The sequence below is a fragment of the Trachypithecus francoisi genome, unplaced genomic scaffold (assembly GCF_009764315.1).
Source record: "Trachypithecus francoisi isolate TF-2019V2 unplaced genomic scaffold, Tfra_2.0 Lachesis_group11, whole genome shotgun sequence".
Lineage (NCBI taxonomy): Eukaryota > Metazoa > Chordata > Mammalia > Primates > Cercopithecidae > Trachypithecus > Trachypithecus francoisi.
Genome location: NW_022681456.1, coordinates 28,064,477 through 28,088,328, shown reverse-complemented (window position 1 = coordinate 28,088,328; position 23,852 = coordinate 28,064,477). Strand labels below are relative to the sequence as shown.

Below are 23,852 nucleotides of genomic sequence, written 5' to 3'. Positions count from 1 at the left end.
TGCATTTTTGATCTTTCCAGAGCTTTTTTCCAATAAAAAGAACCAATATGAAGTTACTTTAAATCCTAATCCTGGAAAGGGATTCTGTATGCAGTGTTTAATGTTAGTAATAACTATAGTGCTATTTGCAAACCCGAGTTGAACTAAAACAATACAGTAGTCTCCCCTTATCCGTGTTTTACTTTCCAGTTTCAGTTACCTGTGGTCAGCTGTGGTCTGAAAATATTAAATGGAAAATTCCAGAAACAGTAAGTTTCAACTTGTGTATTATTCTGGGTAGCATGATGAAATCTTGTGCTGTCCTACTCCATCCCACCTGGGACGTAAGTCACCCCTTTGCCCAGCATCTTCATGCTGTATGTGCTACCTGCCCATGAATCACTTGGTAGCTAGGTTGTCAAATCAATAGTGTTTGTCTTCCAGTAAGCCTTATTTTACTTCATAATGGCCCCAACGTGCAAGAGTAGTGATGCTGGCAATTCAGATATGCTATAAGGGAAGCCTGGAATTGCATACTTTAAGTGAAAACATGCAAGCTCTCGGGAAAGAAATTGTATGTGGGGTGGCTAAGATCTGTGGTAAGAATGAATCTTCTGTCAGTGGCATTGGTGACAGTATTTGTTACAGTTGTTCTGTTTCATTAGTTATTGTTAATCTCTTACTGTGCCTAACTTATAAATTAAACTTTATCATAGGTATGTGTGTATAGGAAAAAACACAGTATATATATGGTTAGATACTATCTGCAGTTTCAGGCATGCACTGGGGGTCTTGGCGTATCCCTCTCAGATAAGCACGGACTACAGTAATAACAACAGAGCCTTCAAAATACTACACTGGAGATGAGATACAATCCTGTTAAATACTACCCTGCAGAAATCATTAAGTCTGGTTGCTGTTCCTTTTTTCTTCTGAGGCAGTAAATTTGTAAGATTGTGGGAAAGATGAGAAAATATTGGATACTTCATGTTACTCTTTCATGCTGAGTCTGCTAAATGTAAAAGGTAGACTTTAATTGATTTTAATAATTGTAACAGGATTTTCTTTCCAGCTTCACATTGCAGACGTTTCAGAAGATGGCATTCCTTTTTTAAGGGAAGTTTTAATGCCACATTTTTTTTTTTTTAACAAAGGCTTTTAGATGTTCGGAATACTTTTAATAGGCTGTCAAAGATGTGAAGTTTAAAAAGGGAATCCAGAATAAGTGGAAATCTGTAGAGATTAAGCAAAGGCAGTGAACTCGAGATGGTGATGGCAAAGTTAGAGTTCAGCTTATAACACAGGTCAGCGTATATATAATGTATAAGAAAAGTTGGGCAAGTAAGTATTTTCTTTTCAGTAGTTTGGCTCCTCTTTACCATTCAGTTTACCTGATACCTCCATTTCCCATTAGTGGAGATATACTCAGGAATGTAGATGAAATTTATTCAGTCGATGCAGATCTGATACAATAATTCTTGGATCATCTCTACAGACTATAAATACATTCTGTAGGTAAGAGCTACATGTAGTCAAGCATTCTTTAATAATGCCCTCATTTAATGGGGAAAGGAGTTAATTTTTATACCTAGAAGCACTTGTCTTTATCAAATTGGTATTAAAGGATTTAATCTTTTCCGAATCTGCACAAAAGGTAGCAAAGTATTAAGGATATTACGCTTTAGGTTGATACTGCTACTGAATTGTCAGAGCTTAATGTATTGAGGAATATTTGGATTGCTTTGTATCTGGCTCTCTCTTGAGGTCATCTATATATAGCACAGTGTTTAGAAGCATCGACTGTGGAGCCAGAACAACTTGAATCCCGATTTCCTGCCTAAGCACAGATTCCTTAATATCTCTGTGCTTCATTTCCTTGTGCAAAAGATGGGATGATAACGACAGTATGTAACTTATAGGTTGAGGATTAAATTTGCATAAAGCACTTTATAAGGAAATAGTAAATATTAGCTACTATTGTATATACTATAAACATTAGCTCTTACTATATTACTTATTTGTACTCTCATAGGTAGAAATAAACTTGGCATATAAGCATTAGTTGTTACTACGCTTTTAGGTGGAACGATTGAAACTAAAGTCTGTATTTGACTTTAAGTGGGTATCTAAACTATTCCTTGTTAAGTGGCTTAGGTAGATGTAGACAAGGTAAGGAAGGCCCTGTTCTTCTGTAAAGAGGGTAGTCTGATGAGTATGTGAGGCTAAATCAGCCTGGGAAGTGGGAATTGGTAAGAATAGCTAGCTTCTAAAAAGGTCCCATTTCCTCTTTTCCCGCCTTTCATTTACCATGGCACTTGTTAATCTTTCAGAGCACTTTAATGTGTATTAATACACATTTCATAAGTGGAGAAAAGGGGCAAATCATCCACTAGTTCTAAGTTTTAAAATTATTTTAAAATACTCAATGCATACAAGGTATATAATATGTATTACACTATTTGAAGAATGAAAATAAAGCACTTGGAAAGAAGCTACCATATCAGTTAAGAACACCTTGCTCCTACAGTTTCTGCCCGAGGAAACCATGTGGGGGTTTGGTGTTAACCATTCTCTTGCTCTTCCCTTCTTTTACAACTGATTGTATATTCCTAACTATTGATAATATTGTTATGTTTGTCTTTAAACTAAATATAAATGGGGTATTTATGCTTTTGTAACTTTTTCAGTATTATTTTAAAAATTCATCCATGTTGATGCATATAGCTGTAGTTGAGCATTTCATTACGTGAATACAGCCATCTTCTGTCGATGACATCTGGGTGGTTTTCACTTTTGGGATATTGTAAACAACGATGCTGTAATCATTATTGAACGTGTCCCTGGGTCCAGGTGTTTATAGAGTTTCTCTGGGCTGTGTACCTGCAGGTAAAACTGCTTAGGTAGTAGGGCAGGTGCCCTTTCAGTGTACTGGACAGAATGCCATACTGTTGTTTCATCCCAGCAGCAGAGGAGATTCCCCTTGGCTCCATTTCTGCCAACAGCTGAATTTTTGCAGTCTGGTGAATATAAAATGTTTCTGTGGTTTTAATTTGCATTTTCCTGATTACTATAAGGAGTCTGTTTCTGTTTATGAGCACTTTGTCTTTTTTAATGTATGAAATGCCTTCATGACTTTTTTTCAATTTATCTTTCTACCTGTAGGAGTATTTTATATATTCTGGATGCTAAGTTTTTGTTGGTCTTGTGTGCTTGCTAGTAGCTTTGGTTTAGTTGTGTGTTTTCATTCTCTGTGGTGGTTTTTGATGAAGTTAGTTTTAGTGGACTGAATTTGTCTTTTTATTTTTCCCTAATGATGCGCATGCTTTGTGTCTTATTTAAGCCATGCAGTCTTTTTAAATGGTGGATTAATAAAACAACTTTTGTACTCCAAAATTAGGTTAACATCATAGGATCCATTTGAAATGTATACAGAAATGTATAGTGTTTCAGTTTTCAAACTAATAATTGTTTAGGACTTGAGTGAGATTATACCCCTCTCCCAAAAAAGTCTAAGCAAGAAAAAAAAAAAAAAACGTTCAGGGGACTGTGGCTCTTGCACTCTGTCAGAGAACCAATTGATCTAAAGCAGTTATGTCATACAAATTTGTAATGCATTAGTTAACAATGACTGATTTTATGGTGCATAATTTCACACTGGCTTAGACTGACTCACTGTGTCTTTTATGGTGTATACATTTCAAATGGATCCTATGATGTTAACCTAATTTTGGATTACTTATTAATCCACCATTTTAAAAGCAACACCTTTAAAAATTTTAGCAATGGGATCATATATTCTACTCATGTTGACTGGAAGTATTTTTTGATACTATATCCCCTCTGTGATTTCATTGTGCCCTAGTTTTTGGGAAATTAAATGTTAAAGCTATGGAGCTGACTTTAGTTTTCTTCCAAGGATGTTCCAGAAAATAACAACAAACAAAAGAAAGAAACAGAATAATTTTTATTGCTAGGTTAATTCATTACAAAGATAATAATAGTCTGTTGAACTTAGTTACAGTTAAACACACTGTACCGATTCAAAATCATTATACTAGTTTCGTAGAGAGGAGGGATGGGGGAGTGGGCTGGGGTTCCAGGAATTGGAAGTATCAGGGTGGAAATAGGAACTTTATACAAAGCCCCATGACCAGCTGTGCTTCAAGTGAGTTTTAAAATTAACTGGTCCCTTCCTTGAGGAGGGTCTGGCTCAGAAGAAACAGGAACTGGTAGAGCTGCACCCTGTCCACAGTGATCCACTACTAAAAGTACTCATACCTAGGAGGACCTCAAACTTCTGAATGCTGGTTCAGTAAGGCTCCACTGTAAAATCAAACATCTTTTGTGGTATTCATTTTTTTATTGCTTGATGTCTGGAACAGTTATTGCAACTAGACCTGCATCATGCATCTCTACTAGTGCTTGGGCCTCAAAGCAGTGCTCATCACCTAACTGCACAAAGAAATGCTATTAGGTCCAATTATGAGATAAGCTGAATTATAAATACACAATTTTCAGAACAACAGGCACTTAAAGCTCCTTAGGTAAAATACAAAAATAGATTATATTAATAGGAAATATTTAGTGTTCATCAAACTGTAAATCTAGGCTTTTGCCATTTTTTAAAAAGGATACTGGAAACTGAAAAGATGACATTCATATGAACAATGCATTTTTCAAACTTTTGTTCTGAGCGCTGAACAATCTAAGAAATCTTAGCGCAATCTAAGAAAAAGACTTACCACAAAGCACCTAAAAGAACATTTGTAGATGGGTGGGAACGCTGCCAACCATTTCTTAGTTTCCCTCCCAAGTCTCAGTATCAAGGCATCAAGATGACATTCCACAAGCGATTGTCAGCCTTCGGAAGTCAGGTCAGTGTGCCTGTATGTCAGAGAAGTTGAAAACCCTTAGGAGGTAGCTCTCCTTCCTGTTGGCTCTTTCCCTACAGGCGCAAGTGAGTTACGCTTCAGATTCTGCGCCTCTGTGTTCACTTGGATTTCCATCATTGTCATCTGGTTGATCGTTTAACAGTACATATTTTCCATCATTGGTTAGTGGTATGGACAGCATTAATTGAGCCAGTGCTTCTGGATCCTGAAGTTAGGAGAGTTTAAGAGGGAAAAAAGAAAAGGCTTAAGATGCATTTAAACCCCTTTGGCCTGGCTTTCAATATGTTGTGTAATCTAGTCTTATTTCTCCTGACTTTTTTATGTGTGCCTTCAGCTGAGTCTCCTTGCTTCTCAAACTCAGGCATGTCACTTCTAAAATCTAGACTGTTTTCCTCTGAGCCAAAATATTGTTTACGTAGTCAGTTCATATCATCTTTCCAAAGATTCCATAGAGGAACTTCCTTCACATAACTTTTGTCTTCTATATCTTTAAACTCCTTTCTTTTATCACGTTTAATCTATACCAGAAGTTGGCAAACAATGGTCATTTGGCTAACCACTTGATTTTTATTGGAAAACAGCTGTGCCATTTACATACTGTCCATGCTGCTGCTGCTTTTTAATGTTTTTTTTGGGGGGGAGGGGAGACAAGAGTCTCGCTCTGTCGCCCAGGCTGGAGTGCAGTGGTATGATCTCGGCTCACTGCAACCTTTGCCTCCCGGGTTCAAACGATTCTCGTGCCTCAGTCTCCCGAGTAGCTGGGACTACAGGTGTGCACCACCACACCCAGCTAATTTTTGTATTTTTAGTAGAGATGGGGTTTCACCATGTTGGCCAGGCTGGTCTTGAACTCCTGACCTCAGGTGATCCTCCTCCTTCTGCCTCCCAAACTGCTGGGATTACAGGCATGAGCCACCACGTCTGGCCTGCTTTTGTCTTATAATAGCAGAGTTGAATTTGTTGCAAGGGAGATAGCCAAAAACAAAGGCCCTTTATAGAAAAAGTCTGCCAACTTTTGACCAATGCCATTAAATACTAGTTTGCAGTGCTTGCCATTATTTCATGTATGTGGCCTTAGTCCTTGGTCTTCCTTACCTCTCCAACAGACTGAACTGCACTAATATGGTAGCCACTAGCTACATGTTACTATGTAAATTGGAGTTAAATTTAAAAATCCAGTTCCTCAGTTACACTAACCATATTCAATTGGCATATTAAATTATGCAGATATAAATCATTCCCATTATTGCAGAAAGTTCTGTACACTGCTGAACTAGAAGCCCCCTGGGGGCAGGGACTATATCTGTCTTGTTCACTACTATAATTCCAGGGCTTTTCTTATACAAACTAGGCTCTCAAAAATTTGCTGAATGAACAAAAGATTAGAAGCTGCTGAAAGACAGGGAGGTCTCAGAGTCCTCATTTCTTAAAAGCTCCCAGGTGATGTCTGTGGGGCATGTGATCATACTCTGAGAAGCAAGGCCTTAGAGCACATGGTGGGTCCTTATCTATCATCTTAATCTGAAAGAAAGGAGATCTAGCCAACTAGTATGCAAGCAAGAAAACAGAGAAGCAGGAGCTCCAGCAGTGATAAGAAGTCCTCATGTGTTAACAGTGAACATGGAACCAGCTGATCAAAAATGTCTGGTGGTTAGAATATTTAAAAGGAAATCCCAAACTTGGCCACACTTTCCAGTGAACATCACTTTTCTTTTTGAAAAGACTCTTAGTATGTGTACACAGATGTGTTTTGAGTAGCTACTAAACCAGCACTAGAATGTATCTTACCTTCTGAACCTCAATAATTTCTTTTCCCAAATTAATAGCATAACATATCTGCAAAAGACAAGAAAAGTAGTGATTGGCAAAGGTAGAGAAGGATAAAATTTTAGAACAAATGTGATTTTGAAGTACAGTGAGGTCACTGTGCTCACTGTTCCCACTTGGGAACACAAGACCTGGCTGCAGGAGACTCATCACATAGGGCTGGGGGCATTTGCATCCAACTGTCCTGACCTCTGTTGCCAATTTATGCCATACAAAAAATATTCCAGGTAAGTGAAACTCAGGTTAATTCCAGTGTTTAAAGTTTTTAATAGGAATTTTTTTCTCTCTTAAATGTATTTAGCCATGACATGTTCGTATACACAGTGGCAAACATAATTTACTGAAAGAAAAATTGGTTAATTGTGATAAATTCTAATTCGCAAATACAGTCAAAGTTTTTCATACTAAACCAACAGCTTGTGTGTACTTTTCTAATATCTTCCTTAGTTTGCTCTCTGAGACTAAATTATTCTCTATTGTAGCTTTTGCCTTAATTTTTTTTAAAGAACAAATTCGAGGGGAACTGCTTTCAACATTTCCTTATATCCTGACTAAATAATATGTCTTGCCATCAGAGCTCTTCCTCATTCACCCTATTCTGGTTGGTAGGTATTTTCCACAGAGAAATTTAAATCGAGTTTTCTTTCAGTGAGGTCTTCTTAGGAGGTATTATCTGAACTCCTGGATGGAGACATGCAGAATAATCAACTAAATATCCAAGGAGGTAATGCCAGAAAACCCTTTTAAAATGGACTTGTTTGGACTGAGATATTTATATTATGAGAGCTTCACATGAAAAAGAGACCTTTTCGCCTTCTGAGTTGCTTTCAAAAATGTATGTACTCAGAGATTCTTCTCCAGTGGATTCTGGAATGCGGATGACAAAACCAACCAGTCTCTTGTTTTCTTGATGAGCAGCAAATTGTGTGACACTGGTAAGCTCAAACTGGGGGGAAAAAAAGGAAACAGATCATACAATACTAGATTTAAAAACTGACAAGGTTACTCTCTGGAAAAGTCATGAGAAAAAGTGTCCTATTAGTGGCAGATCTTTATTAAGTGCCTAGGCTGTGTTTAAGGTAGATACAAAGGTGAATTCAGGAGTAATCACTAATGAACCTGTATGAGGTACTTACATTGGCCCTTGATACTTGAGTCTGTGGATCTATCAACCTGAAATTTTAAAAGATACATTGTATCACAAATGTTGGATAAACTGAATATTCCTAGAAGAGTTTGTAGAAGTCCAGAATAAAATAAATTCCCCCAAATAGAGAGAAAGCCTGTTTGAGGGTGAGGCAAGATAGCTCTGTGTGACCACGTGTCCTGCTTTCTGCCTTTACGGAACCTGTGTAGCTAAAGCTCAGGGTATCTATCATGGAAGATTATATAGCAAGTAGAACATTTACCTTCACAGGATTCTGCAACTTACCCAAAAAGACATTATAATTCTCAATAGATCTGCTATATAATATGGATGGATTATATTCTGTACAGCCTCCCTCTCAACAAACATCCGTTGGCAACTTTAATGTCCCTGAAGCACTAGATCAACTTAGTCTAAATTTAACATTCTTGAAAAAGATGGGGTGGGGTGAGAGAATAGTGAAGGGCTTTTGACTCTTCAGTTTGGGTAAAAGAGGAATAATGTTTAACAAGGTATTCCAGAATATATTTCCTTTTTTTTTTTTTTGTATTTACTATTTATTTATTCTGAGACAGAGTCTTGCTGTCACACAGGCTGGAGTGCAGCAGTGCAATCTTGGCTCACTGCAACCTCTGTCTCCCGGGTTCAAGCGATTCTCCTGCTTCAGCCTCCCGAGTAGCTGGGATTACAGGTGTCAGCCACCATGCCCGGCTAATTTTTGTATTTTTAGTAGAAATGGGGTTTCACCATGTTGGCCAGGCTGGTGAACTCCTGACCTCAGGGGATCTGCCTGCCTCAGTCTCCCAAAGTGCTGGGATTACAGGCATGAACCACTGCGCCGGGCCTTCAGAATATATTTCTTTAACAGTATTTTAAGCATCATCTAATAATCAGGTTGACATATCCTAGAAAATAAACTATATGAGAATTTATTCCTATCTTAGGTAAGTAGGTATAAATTTCTACTGTATTGTACTCGTGTTGGAATAATTAACATGGTATTATAAATTATTACTATACATTTTATAGGTCAAAGCAAAAATATAGTTTGTGGAAAAATGGTTATGATTCCATTCATCTGTTAAATGTTCAGATCTATAGAGATGGCAATTTTAGTGGTTAGTGGTTTCCTAGGGCTGGGTGGGTTGCCAGGGGATAATGGGTATTCTTTCTGAGGTGAAGAAAATGTTCTAAAATTGATTGTGGTGATGGTTGTACAACTCTGAATATACTAGAAACCATTGAATTGTGCATTTAAATTGTATGATATGTGAATTATATCTCAGGAAAACTGTTACCTCCCCCCGACCAAAAGGCTACAGTTTGAAATGCATGCAGTTATACTTATTAAACCGTAAGACTTATCAGAGAACTCGAGATTGAGTGTTCTACCCTGGCTCCTCACCTGATCTTATGCAAGTCACCGGGACTTCTTAAAACTGGTTCATCTGTAAAACTGTGGTAAGAACCCCCACTTCCAAGAGGTGGTTATACAGTTAATGAGAAATGTGTATGGGAATTTAAGTAGACAAAGCTTAAGAAATGGTACTTTTATGTCCCTATTAATGGGTATGAATTTAATTTTGTGAATATAGATCATAAAGTTTCCCTCAAGTTGGAATAACTTTCATAGGTATTTTGTAAAATTCCCTTGTAAGTGAAAACTTAACACATGCATATTTTGTGGGTCACTTTTAGAAGTTTGCTGTTTAAATCAGGTAACCTAGATTTCTCTTTATTATTATACTTTAAGTTCTGAGATACACGTGCAGAACGTGCAGGTTTGTTACATAGGTATATATGTGCCATGGTGGTTTGCTGCACCCATCAACCCATCATCTACATTAGGTATTTCTCCTAATGCTATCACTTCTCTTAACCCCACCCACCAACAGGCCCCAGTGTGTGATGTTCCCCTCCCTGTGCCTATATGTTCTCATTGTTCAGCTCCTACTTATGAGTGAGCACATGTGGTGGTTGATTTTCTGTTCCTGTGTTAATTTGCTGAGAATGATGGTTTCCAGCTTCATCCATGTCCCTGCAAAGGACATGAAGTCATTCTTGTTTATGGCTGCATAGTATTCCATGGTGTATATGTGCCACACTTTCTTTATCCAGTCTATCACTGATGGGCATTTGGGTTGGTTCCAAGTCTTAGCTAGTGTGAATAGTGGTGCAATAAACATAATGTGCATGTGTCTTTATAGAATGATTTATAGTCCTTCGGGTATATACCCAGTAATGGGATTGCTGGGTCAAATGGTATTTCTAGTTCTAGATCCTTGAGGAATCGCTGTCTTCAACAATGGTTGAACTAATTTACACGCTCACCAACAGTGTAAAAGCGTTCCTATTTCTCCACATCCTCTCCAGCATCTGTTGTTTCCTGACTTTTTAATGATTGCCATTCTAAGTGGTGTGAGACGGTATCTCATTGTGGTTTTGATTTGCATTTCCCTAATGACCAGTGATGATGAGCTTTTTTTCACGTTTGTTGTCCACATAAATGTATTCTTTGGAAAAGTGTTTGTTCATATCCTTCACCCACTTTTTGATGGGGTTTATTCTTGTAAATGTGTTTAAGTTCTTTGTAGATTATGGATATTAGCCCTCTGTCAGATGGATAGATTGCAAAAATTTTCTCCCATTCTGTAGGTTGCCTGTTCACTCTGATGATAGTTTCTTTTGCTGTGCAGAAGCTCTTTAGTTTAATTAGAACCCATTTATCAATTTTGGCTTTTGTTGCCATTGCTTTTGGTGTTTTAGTCATGAACTCTTTGCCCATGCCTATGTCCTGAATGGTATTGCCTAGGTTTTCTTCTAGGGTTTTTATAGTTTTAGGTCTTACATTTAAATCATTAATCCATCTTGACTTAATTTTTGTATAAGGTGTTAAAGAAGGGGTCCAGTTTCAGTTTTCTGCATATGGCTAGCCAATTTTCCCAACATCATTTATTAAATAGGGAGTCCTTTCCCCATTGCTTGTTTTTGTCAGGTTTTTCCAAGATCAGATGGTTGTAGATGTGTGTTGTTATCTCTGAGGGCTCTGTCCTGTTCCATTGGTCTATATCTCTCTTTTGTGGTACCAGTACCATGCTGTTTTGGTTACTGTAGATTTGTAGTATAGTTTGAAGTCAGGCGGCATGATGCCTCCAGCTTTGTTCTTTTTGCTTAGGATTGTCTTGGCTATGTGGGCTCTTTTTTGGTTCCATATGAAATTTAAAGTAGTTTTCTTCTAATTCTGTTAAGAAAGACAATGGTAGCTTGATGGGAATAGCACTGTTACTTTGGGCAGCATGGCCATTTTCACAATATTGATTCTTCCTATCCGTGAGCATGGCATGTTTTTCCATTTGTGTCCTCTCTTATTTCGTTGAGCAGTGGTTTGTAGTTCTCCTTGAAGAGGTCCTTCACTTCCGTTGTAAGTTGTATTCCTAGGTATTTTATACTCTTAGTTAACAATTGTGAATGGGAGTTCATTCATGATTTGGGCTGTTTGTGTATCATTGGTGTCTAGGAATGCGTGTGATTTTTGCACAGTGATTTTGTATCCTGAGACTGCTGAAGTTGCTTATCAGCTTAAGGAGTTTTGGGGCTGAGATGATGGGGTTTTCTAAATATACAATCATGTCATCTGTAAACAGAGATAATCTACTTATCTCTCTTCCTATTTGAATATCCTTTATTGTTTTCTCTTGCCTGACTGCCCTGGCCAGAACTTACAATATTATGTTGAATAGGAGTGCTGAGAGAGGGCATTCTTGTCTTATGCCAGTTTTCTTTTTTTTTTTTTTTTTTTTTGAGACGGAGTCTCGCTCTGTCCGCGGGCTGGAGTGCAGTGGCCAGATCTCAGCTTACTGCAAGCTCCGCCTCCCGGGTTCCCGCCATTCTCCTGCCTCAGCCTCCCGGGTAGCTGGGACTACAGGCGCCCGCCACCACGCCCGGCTAGTTTTTTTTTTGTATTTTTAGTAGAGACGGGGTTTCACCATGTTAGCCAGGATGGTCTTGATCTCCTGACCTCGTGATCCACCGTCTCGGCCTCCCAAAGTGCTGGGATTACAGGCTTGAGCCACCGCGCCCGGCCTTATGCCAGTTTTCAAAGGGAGTACTTCCAGTTTTTGCCCATTCAGCATGATACTGGCTGTGGGTATGTCATAAACAGCTCTTATTATTTTGAGATAAGTTCCCTCAATACCTAGTTTATTGAGTGTATTTAGCATGAAGGGGTGCTGAATTTTATCAAAGGCCTTTTCAGCATCTGTTGAGATAATCATGGTTTTTGTCATTGGTTCTATTTATGTGATGGATTACATTTATTGATTTGCGCATGTTGAACTAGCCTTGCATCCCAGGGATGAAGCCGACTTGATCATGGTGGATAAGCTTTTTAATGTGCTGCTGGATTCAGTTTGCTGGTATTTTATTGAGGATTTTTGCATTGATGTTCATCAGGGATATTGCCCTAAAATTTTCTTTTGTTGTTGTGTCCCTGCCAGGTTTTGGTATCAGGATGACGCTGGCTTCATAAAATGAGTTAGGGAGGAGTCCCTTTTTTTCTATGTTTGGACTACTTTTAGAAGGAATGGTACCAGCTCCTCTTTGTAACTGTGGTAGAATTTGGCTGTGAATCCGTCTCGCCCTGGGCTTTTTTTGGTTGGTAGGCTATTAATTACTGCCTCAATTTCAGAACTTGTTATCAGTCTATTCAGGGATTTGACTTCTTCCTGGTTTAATCTTGGGAGGGTGTTATGTGTCCAGGAATTTATCCATTTCTTCTAGATTTTCTAGTTTATTTGTGTAGAGGTGTTTATAGTATTCTCTGTTGGTAGTTTGATTTCTCTGGGATCAGTGGTGATATCCCCTTTAGCGTTTTTTTATTGTGTCTATTTGATTCTCTCTTTTCTTCTTTATTAGTCTGGTTAATGGTCTATCAATTTTGTTAATCTTTTAAAAAAAAACCAGCTCCTGGATTCATTGATTTTTGAAGAGCTTTTTGTGTCTCTTATCTCCTTCAGTTTCTGCTCTGATCTTAGTTATTTCTTGTCTTCGGCTAGCTTTTGAATTTGTTTGCTCTTGCTTCTCTAGTTTTTTTGAGGTGGAGTTTTGCTCTTGTTGCCCAGGCTGGAGTGCAATGGCATGATCTCAGCTTACTGCAACCGCCACCTCCCTGGGTTCAAGCGATTCTCCTGCTCCAGTCTCTCCAGTAGCTGGGATTACAGGCGCCTGTCACCACACCTAGCAATTCTATGTATTTTTAGTAGAGATGGGGTTTCATCATGTTGGCCAGGCTGGTCTCGAACTCCTGACTTCAGGTGATCCACCTGCCTCGGCCTCCCAAAGTGTTGGGATTACAGGCATGGGCCACCGTGCCCAACCTAGTTCTTTTAATTGTGATGTTAGGGTGTCGATTTTAGATCCTTCCCACTTTATCCTGTGGGCACTTAGTGCTATAAATTTCCCTCTAAACACTGCTTTAGCTGTGTCCCACAGATTCTGGTACGTTGTGTCCTTGTTCTCATTGGTTTCAAAGAATTTATTTATTTTTGCCTGAATTTCATTATTTATTTACCCAGTAATCATTCAGGAGCAGGTTGTTCAGTTTCCATGTAGTTGTGCAGTTTTGAATGACTTTCTTACTCTAGAGTTCTAATTTGATTGCACTGTGGTCTGAGAGAGAGTTTGTTGTGATTTCTGTTCTTTTGCATTTGCTGAGTAGTATTTTACTTCCAATTATGTGGTCAATTTTAGAATAAGTGCGATGTGGTGCTGAGAAGAATGTATATTCTGTTGATTTGGGATGGAGCATTCTGTAGATGTGTATTATGTCCATTTGGTCCAGAGCTGAGTTTCAGTCCTGAATATCCTTGTTAATTTTCTGTCTTACATCTAATATTGACAGTGGGATGTTAAAAGTCTCCCAATATTATTGTGTGGGAGTCTAAGTCTCTTTGTAGGTCTCTAAGAACTTGCTTTATGAATCTGGGTGCTCCTGTATTGGGTGTATATATATATATATTTAGTATAGTTAGCTCTTCTTGTTGCATTGATCCCCTTACTACATGTAATGCCCTTGTCTTTTTTGATCTTTGTTGGTTTCAAGTCTGTTTTATCAGAGACTAGGATTGCAACCCCTGCTTTTTTTTTCTTCTTTTTTTTTGCTTTCCATTTGCTTGGTAAATCTTCCTCCTTCCCTTTATTTTGAGCCTATGTGTGTCTTTGCACATGAGATGGGTCTCCTGAATACAGCATACTGATGGGTCTTGACTCTTTATCCAATGTGCCAGTCTGTGTCTTTTAATTGGGGCATTTAGCCTGTTTACATTTAAGGCTAATATTGTTATGTGTGAATGTGATCCTGTCATTATGATGGTAGCTGGTTATTTTGCCTATTAGTTGATGCAGTTTCTTCATAGTGCTCACGGTTTTTACATTTTGGTATGTTTTTGCAGTGGCTGGTACTGGCTTTTCCTTTCCATATTTAGTGCTTCCTTCAGGAGCTCTTGTAAGGCAGGTGTGGTGGTGACAACATCCTTCAGCATTTGCTTGTCTGTAAAGGATTTTATTTCTCCTTCGCTTATGAAGCTTAGTTTGGCTGGATATGAAATTCTGGGTTAAAAATTCTTTTCTTTAAGAATGTTAAATGTGTGCCCCCACTCTTTTCTGGGTTGTAGGGTTTCTGCAGAGAAATCTGCTGTTGGTCTGATGGGTTTCCCTTTGTGAGTAACCTGACCTTTCTCTCTGGCTGCCCTTAACATTTTTTTCTTCATTTCAACCTTGGTGAATCTGAAGATTATGTGTCTTGCAGATATTGCTCTTCTCGAGGAATATCTTTGTGGTGTCTTCTGTATTTCCTGAATTTGAATGTTGGCCTGTTTTGCTAGGTTGGGGAAGTTCTCCTGGATAATATGCTGAAGTGTTTTTTCTAACTTGGTTCCATTCTCCCTGTCACTTTCAAGTACACCAATCAAATGTAGGTTTGGTCTTTTCACATAGTCCCGTATTTCTCAGAGGCTTTGTTCATTCATTTTCATTATTTTTTCTTTAATGTTGTCTTCACACTTTATTTCATTAAGTTAATCTTCAATCTCTGGTATCCTTTCTTCCACCTGATCAGTTTGGCTACTGATACTTGTGTATGCTTCACACAGTTCTCATGCTGTGTTTTTAATCTCCATCCATAGGCTGTACCCACTGTCTAACCAGTCCCAATGAGATAAGCCGGGTACCTCAGTTGGAAATGCAGAAATCACCTGCCTTCTGCGTTGGTCTCGCTGGGAGCTGCAGACTGGAGCTGTTCCTATGCAGGCATCTTGTCTGGGAATTGATTTTTCTTTTTCAATCTTCTGATTTTCTGTGTGACCTCTAAATGGTCTCAGAACCTATTCCACTGCAGGGGTATGTTTACCGTGGTGACGTATGCATAGCGTCAGATTTATCATTAATGATGTTTAGTGTCTTCATAACTTTGTGCAGCCATTACCACTATCTAGTCCTAGGACATTTTTATCATCCCAGAGGAAACTTCATCTCCATTAAGAAGTTACTCATTCCTCCTCTCACCCTCTGGCAATCTCTAGTCTGTCTTCTGTCTCTATGGATTTGCCTATTCTGGATATTTCATATAAACAGAACCCTACAGTATGTTGCCTTTTGTATCTGGCTTCTTTCACTTAGCACAATGTTTTCATCATTCATCCATGTTGTAGCACATATCAGTCCTTTGTTCCTTTTTAAGGCCAAATAATATTCCATCATACGTATATACAGGTGGAGTATCCTGTATCTGAAATTGTTTTGGATTTCAGCTTTTTTTTTCAGATTTTAGAATACTTGCATTATATTTACCAGGATGAGCATCTCAAAATCCAAAATGCTCCAGTGAGCAGCTCCTTTGAGCATCAAGTTGGCACTCAAAAAGTTTCAGATTTTGGAACATTTGAGATTTCCAGATTTGGAATGCTCAACTCTACCACATTTTGTTGATCCATTCATTTGCTGTTGGGCATTTGTATTACTTCCACTATTTGGGTATCATGAAAAGGACTGCTATGAGCATTTGCGTGTAAGTTTTTGTTTGAACACCTGTATTTAATTCTTTTGGGTAACTACCCAGGAGCCCACCAAACTATTTTTTCACAGCAGCTGAACCATTTTATATTCCCACCAGCAATGGGTTCCGGTTTCTTCACATCCTTAGTTTCTTCACATCCTTGTAAACGCTTATTTTCCATTAAATATATATGAGATATATAAATATATATATACACATCTATGAGACAGAGTGCACACATGCCCTCTTGATATGGAGTGACATATCTCATTGTGGATTTGCTTTGCATTTCCTTAATAACACATAGCATCTTTTCATGTGCTCATTGGCCATTTGTATATGATCTTTGGAGAAATGTCTATTTCAAGTCCTTGGTCCATTTTTTAATTGGGTTGTCTTTCTGTTTTTATAAGAGTTCTTTGTACATTTTGTGTACTACATCCATATTAGATAGAATTTGTGAATACTTTTTTTCCCATTCTGTAGGTTGTCTTTTCATTTTGATGTGCTGTGGTTTTTCACAGTACTTTTACATATATTTTCCTTTGATCTTTTTGGTGGAAATTATTCCAGGACCATTAGGATTATTAACCACCATGAGCCCATTTCTGTAAAAGGTCCAGGACATACTGAAAGAAAAGCTTTAAATAAATATAAGGTTTTATTAATAAGAACTTAATTCTCAGATAAGGTTCATAATAAATGAAAAGAATGGGCTTAATGAATGGAAGAAGCTATATCCTGATTTTTGCTATAGTCCTAGTTACGTTTTTTGAAGCTAACGTTCATTGAGTACTTTTAATGGGCCACTGAGTTGTAAATGTTTTACATATATTAGCACATTTATTCCTCATGACATTTATTTCTCATGACAACAGTGGAGGGTGTGAATAGTTATTTTCATTTTACAGCTGAAAAAACTGAGGTACAGAGGCTCAAAAACTTGCTTAAGGTCACATAACTAAGAAATGCTGAAGCCAGGAATAAACTGAGACATTCTGGCTCTAAAGCAGTGCTGTCCCTTAGAAATGTAATGGAAGCCTTACACGTCATTGAAGTTTTCCCAGCAGCCACATTAAGTGAAAAGTAACACATGAAATTAATTTTACTTAATCGAGTATATCTAAAATATTACCAGACACGTGATTAACCTAAAAAATTAGTGAGATGTTTTACATTCTAAATCTTAGAAATTTGGTATGTATTTAACACTGAAAACACATCTCAGTTCAGGCTAGTTATGATGCAGATGCTACCTGTGGCTACCGTATCATACGCCCAGGTTCATAACCAGGACTTTGGTCATATCTGAAACCCAGATCATATTACCTGAAACCCTAAATCATGTAGTTAATATGGCCTGCTCTCTCTGTGATGGCCAAGTTATTTAGGCAGATTTGGCAGATTTTTTAGTTTTTTTCCCCATTATTTTTATAAATAGTACTCTCAGAAAAAAAAAACTTTCCATTTTCAAGCTCTGACATATAGAGAATAAGTCTAGTGTGATAGCATCTTGGTGAACAACAGTATTCACTCACCACTGAATTTTTAAAGATACCAGTTCTTGTCTCTAAGGGAGCACTTTCTAGGCTGTCTTATGTAAAAAATAGTGGGGGCAAAAGCAAGAGTAGTCTCTTCATTCCAACACTAACATTTCAGAGGGGTGAATTAGCCTTAAAAGGGTTAGCTGAAGCCATAAGAAAGTCTGAAAATAAAACTGAATGTACCTCAAAGATTGACTGGTGACCATCAGATGGGATTCTGTCATGCGGAAGATGTTGTGAATAGCCCGAGCAGCCAATACTTGTCTCATCGCTTCATAAATCACTTCAGTAGTGCTGTCTGTTTTAACTGCCATTGATCCCAAAAACCGAACTATAAACATCTGCTGCAAAAGAGAATCTGCAAGACAGCATTTTCCACTCAGGACCTCATTTACTTCCTGCTGCTGTGGATCTGCACACCAGTGTCAGATGTGCTGGTTTTGCCTGCTTTCTGTGGAGGAGCTTCTACCAAAATTTCTCAATATCGCTTTTATAAGCCCAGTATTGCCAAAGCTCTGCCTCTTCCATTGTCTACATTTTGTCAGTTTGTTTGGAACCACTTCATTAGATTAGAAAGGCTTCATCTATAAAATGAGATGATGATGGTACCAGATGAACATCCTTCTAATGCTGAAACTCTAGGTGACTACAGTGTACCTTTTCTCTGAAAAGAGTGCGTTGTCTAGACAATAGAAGATTAATTACTTTGGCCCACTGATAAAGTCCTCTTAGAAAGGAAAAGTCATTTGCAGGATATAAGATCTCATGTTGGGTCTCATGCAATTCATACTTCATGCCTATTACTGAAAGGCAGTGACAATGTTTCATAGCCTAATGGAAGCAGAACTGGCTGCTGAGAGTGGCGCATAACTTGACAAAACTGACTCTCAGCAACCATAACTAGAAGATCAAAGAAGGTTTTTCTTTTCTTTTTTGAGACGGTCTCACTCTGTAGCCCAGGCTGGAGTGCAATGGCGTGATTTCAGCTCACTGCAACCTCCGCCTCCCAGGTTCGAGTGATTCTGACATCTCAGCCTCCTGAGTAGATAGGATTACAGGCGCCCATCACCACACCTGGCTAATTTTTGTATTTTTTTTTTTTGTAGAGACGGGGTCTCACTGTGTTGCCTATGCTGGTCTTGAACTCCTAAGCTCAGGTGATCCACCCGCCTCGGCCTCCAAAAGTGCTGGGATTATAGGCGTGAGCCAGCGCGCCAGCCATCAAATATGTTCTTAAGTACATTATAAGAATGTAAAAAACCAAACATCTGAATTTGAAAGACCTAAATATCATTCATTTGTGTCATCTTCAAATTCAAGAACACGTTATTTGTGCTTTTGGTTTTCTAAAATGAAATAGCATATTTCCAATTCACCAAGCCTGCATTTGAATGTGATAACAGATTCAGATTCCACATTTCTATGCTATGCTACAAAAAGGCTATGGCTAACAGTGAAATAGCTGTAAATGGTCTTTCAGCTATCCTTCCGTTTTTATCGAAGACTTGCCTCCATTGCTGATAGCTTACTAAACTTTCAGAAAGAACAACAAATCTTCAATTCATATTCCTAATCGTAGCTCTCTAAAACATGATTTCACATCTTATTTCGATGGCCCTCGTCATTTTGTGCAGGGGAAAGAATAAGGACGCCAAACAAGTCACTTACCTTCTGCTTCTGGAAATGACTCATCCTCAGTTTCACCAAAAGGGTTGGTACGCCTAGGGGAATAGCCAGAGTTGAACAAACACGACAGCAGCAGCTAGAAGGGCACTTAGCACTTGAACTGGAAGTCAGAATGGCAACAGTCTTTGGTGGTGGAGGGGGACACAAGAGACCTCAAATTTACTTTCAGTTCTCCCAGAGATAAACTCTCTCAGTCCATACCTGCTCCCTCTGTTCTGATCAAGGAATTCTGTAGCAGGAAGCACAATATCGAATTGAATCGGCGTTCCAGGCGCTATCAGCTCCTCTGCCTCAGGTAGACTGGCTGTTGCTTTGGGAACAATCTTGTCATTTTCATTTTCCATCTCTGAATTTTTCAGGTTCTGGCTGAAGGGGACAAAATCAGTTCCCTTAACCTTACGCTTTTATAATCAGGTGAATACTTGTTGAAGGCTGAGGTAACTTTTATGAATGAAAATACAAGGGGAAAAGATTTAACTCAATCCCTTAATCCATTCTACAAATAAACCTTCTTCAAACTTCCTTCATATCATTGGCTAAAAACCCTCAGACTGCCCCATTTCCTGCAGTTCTCTCTGCTGCACAGCATCCTGCACTGTGCTACTAATTTTCTGTTTGTATCCTTCTCTGTGAGGCAGGTTTTGGAGGGCCTATGCTATAACTAAGTAATATGTATTCTTACCACATAGTAGGCACTCAAAAACGTTAGCTGAATGGACTAAAGGTCCTGGCTTGGCATTTCATCACAATCTGGCTCTAACTTCCCAAAAGCCTCCATTTCCACTCCTTTAATGCACCCTCTATGAGAGCTGTACCACACATACCATATGCTTTTCCTTATTTCCATCTTCATCCCAATTCTGCTGCTCACCCAACTCTCCCAACCCAGCTCAAATTCTTCCTCATCCACTAGGCCGGCCTGCACCCCGCCTCCTTCCTCTGATTCTTCTAAGTTACAGGCACAGTCTTGCAGCCCTGTGTGCCTCCTGAGCTTCACACTGTGCCCACACTCATTGCTGACATCGTGGCCCATCAAATACTGTGCTCTCTGCAGAGAGATTAATCAGGCACCAACATGTTCTCCTCCAGTCTCAGAATACTGTAATTTAACTTTTCAACGTTTAAAAAATCTTTTCTCCCCAGCCAGACTATAAACTCCTTTGAAGGGCAAAGAGTATCAATGTATTTTGATTTCTTTCATTGCCTGGACCATAAAAAGCTCTCAGTGATCTTTCTGTTCATTGGATATGTCAATATTTTCCTATTTCTCAAACATTTCAATAACTGAATGTAGTATATCAAACTACTTTACAACAGGTATTTGACAAATGATCATACTTACTGGAATGTGGATTGAAACACTGTACATAGACTTGTAGACGGTCACTGCAAGGCAAGCCCTTGGAGACCACTTGGTCTGACCTCCATTGTTCACAGAAAAGGAAACTGAGGCCTCTGGAGAAATTGAGCAGTTTTGAAGGCACTCAGTTACCTGGTGGGCAAGCCAGATTAAAAACGGTCTCCTTACTGCCAGGAGAGTGCATCCCCAGGATGTCATACTGCCTCAATAACCCTAAATGGGAGAGTCACATCTGCTATTTGATCCTGTCTTTAAGAGAGGGCTGTGATATAATAAGTAGTAAGCACTGGAGAAAGCTATGAGTAGAAGCTTCAAGGGGAGAAAGTGAGTCCAAGATTTTGGCTCCCCAGAGAGTCAAAGTGGGGCGATAACAATCCAGATAGGGTGGGGCCAGGTTGTAGAGGGCCCTTATACCATCAGGTGGGGTCTGAACTTGACACAACAGCATAGGGAGCCACCAAAGACTCTGAACATAGGAGTGACATGATGTTAACTTTCACCTGTGATCTCCATGTCACCAGCTCTAATGGACACTTTGCAGTCATCATAATTGACTTAAAGCATCTAACACAGCCGATCTCTCCTTGAACTCTTCTCTCTCGGTTTCTGCTGGTGCCACATTAATTTATAGAGTTTCCTCCTACCTTTCTTGATGTTCCTTCTCAATGTCTTTTGCAGGCTCCTTTTCTCCCATAACTGCTGGAGTTCTTTAGGATTCGGTTGCAGGCTCTGCTTTCCCCTCCCTCTCCTCTCTCCCATAGAGGACCTCATCCACTGCTGTTCAGTGCTGGGAGTCCCCGATTCCTACACCCAGCCCAGACGTTTTCTTTGCACTCCACACCTGTATCATCTGTTGACTGCTTGATAACTCATATGGGATGTTTCATAGGCCTCTCATGCTTAACATGTCCAAAACTGAACTCTTCGTCTCTTTAAGAAACACCATCTGCCCAGGTGTTCAGCTCCAACTGGAGTCATCCTTTGATCTGTCCTTTTCTGTTTACGCTTATCTATCAAGTCCCATAGGTTTTACCTCCAGAATAAGTCCACATCCATCTACTTTTCATCTCTGCCGTGATCCTGGTCTAAACCACCATCATCTAATCCTGGGCTGCTAGGATGCCTCCTCACTGGCTACTGACTTGCTCTGTTCTGTGTTCTCCAGAGCAGCCAGAGCTAACTTTGGAAAATGGAGAGTGGGTATCTCCATCTCCATCACAAACACACAGCTCTCAGAGCCCTTCCACAGCTCCCTGCATGCTTCCTTCATCATCAGTCTCTGCCACCCTCCCCACCCCCCCATCATGCCCCATGATCTCCCTCTGCCTGCACTGTCCCGTTACACTGCCTCCTTTCAGTTCCTCAGATATACTAAGCTCTTCTCTATCCTGTTACCTCCACAATTGCTACCAAGAATACACTACCTCTGGCTCTTTGCAAGAGTAGCCGCATCTTGTCTTTTACTTTGCAGCTTGAATATTATCTTCACAGCCAGGCCCTGCACAGGTCTCCTCTTCACCCTCCATGACAGCACCTCATCTCCTTAACGTCGCAGTGCTTCCCTCGTTTTAACTCAGTCTGTGCTTACCTTTTGCCTGTTCTCCCCAGTAATCTCTATGTTTCCTTACCTAGGCAAGACCTGGGCAAATAGTAGGTACTCAAATATTTGTTGAGTAGCTGGATAAATGAATGAACAGTAGATATATAGTAACTGCAGAATGAGGGAAGTCTACATATGATACTTGCTTAGAAGTAAATGGCAGTTTGTTCCCAAGAACACAATTTCTCTGCTTCTTTCCCCCCACTGTCATCAAAACATTGCTTTATTCTTAGTGGGATGACCCTAAGAGAGATAGCAGCCCTCTCCCCACAGCTCTGGGGCCATCTGGCAGCCACATCTGTCCCCCATCCAATCACTGGGCTAATTCAGCTGGCTGGCTAGAGTCATTTTTTTTTTCCCCAGGGAGTATTCTGTGTCCCTTCTGTGGGATCCTTTTGGTCTAAGAATATGATTTGCTTATTCTAGAATAGGGGAGAAAAAAATCAGTTACTGAGTAATTAAATATGGGCTGCAAATTGTCTTTTTAGGAAACCTATCACACCTTCTAATTGCAAACCCTCCTAAACTATCCATCAACACCCTTGAGAGATGGCATATCAGAGCTAGAAGGGTCCTAGGAGGCCAGCTAGTTGCTTGTATGTTACAAGGCTGAGAAGACAAAGGCCCAGAGCGTTTACTGACTTACTCAGGGACATCTAGCTGTGTATGACACAAGGCAGAGCTATCGTTAGAACCCATGTCTCTCAACTGCAGGTCTGGTATTCCCTCCACTGTGCATATCAAACATTTTTGTAACTTTACAAAGCGAAGACATACATTTACCCAGGAGAGGGCTACAGGATTAACCCTCACTGACTGGATGGATCTTTAGTTCCACTTCCTTTCATATAGTGTCTTCCTTAGAGTTCCATTTCATAAAGCATGCTACTTGTATAAACTGTTAAATCCTTAAGTTATGGTGCTGAAATATTTCTCAGACTTGTTGCCTCTTCCTCCTCTTTTTTTAAAACACTTGTTTAAGTTCTCATGTTCTGCTTCACAGCTACTACTACATCAACATCCTACTGGGTCTTGCACTCTCCCCTTCTGCCGACAACCTGTATCCAATTTATCCTACCCAGGTGCAGAACAGTCTTCCTAACTCTGGTTCTGACCATTGCCCATTTTCCCAAAACCTTCCGTTTTGTTCCACTGCCTGTAACTCCTAAGCAGGGCACCCAGGTCTTTCCAGTTAGACTCAAACCTATTTTCTGGCCTTACCTTCTCCCATTTCTTCTCAGGCACCCAGTCAGTGCCCAGCGTGTGAACACTGGCTCCACACTGCACAGATCCTGGGAAGTTACTTAACCCTGAGTTTTTAATGACTTCCTTCTGGGGTCATTAGATATTTGTAAAAAATGTAATGGGGTTCTTTCTACCATGCCACTAAAAGACGAACACTAAATATAGTCATAATTTTAATTTACCCTTTAATGCCAGGCTTTCATTAGTATGAAAATACAGCCCTCTACCATTTAACCAGATAGAAACTCCCATTAAGACAAAGGGTAGGATTCCTGGAATAAATTCTAAAGCAGAATTCAAAATGAGGAAAGCTGTATGCATGAAAATGTTTGCTCTAAATGATAACAGTAAACGCCGGGGAGATAACCTAAAGAATTAATGGTTAATAAATGGTGGAATAGGCCAGGCGCAGTGGCTCATGCCTATAATCCCAGCACTTTGGGAGGCCGAGGCGGGTGGATCACTTGAGGTCAGGAGTTCAAGACCAGCCTGGCTAACACAGTGAAACCTCATCTCTACTAA

The 23,852-nt window shown here is 39.5% G+C and overlaps 1 protein-coding gene across 5 annotated transcripts in view; it reads right to left on the bottom strand.

Moving 5' to 3' along the window:
• Positions 1–3,924: 3,924 nt before the first annotated feature.
• APPL2 (adaptor protein, phosphotyrosine interacting with PH domain and leucine zipper 2) overlaps positions 3,925–23,852 on the bottom strand; it is a 61,794-nt gene continuing 41,866 nt past the window's right edge. For 2 of the 5 annotated variants that reach the window (XM_033220807.1, XM_033220808.1), the window contains 7 exons: positions 19,327–19,491; positions 19,108–19,160; positions 17,623–17,797; positions 7,835–7,871; positions 7,504–7,644; positions 6,660–6,707; positions 3,925–5,076 (listed from right to left, as the gene is read on the bottom strand). In XM_033220807.1, coding sequence (XP_033076698.1) covers positions 4,942–5,076; positions 6,660–6,707; positions 7,504–7,644; positions 7,835–7,871; positions 17,623–17,797; positions 19,108–19,160; positions 19,327–19,491 — 754 coding nt within the window. In that variant the 3' untranslated portion in view covers positions 3,925–4,941. The remainder of the gene's footprint in view (positions 5,077–6,659; positions 6,708–7,503; positions 7,645–7,834; positions 7,872–17,622; positions 17,798–19,107; positions 19,161–19,326; positions 19,492–23,852) is intronic. The other 3 variants (XM_033220810.1, XM_033220811.1, XM_033220809.1) reach the window with 2 other exon arrangements.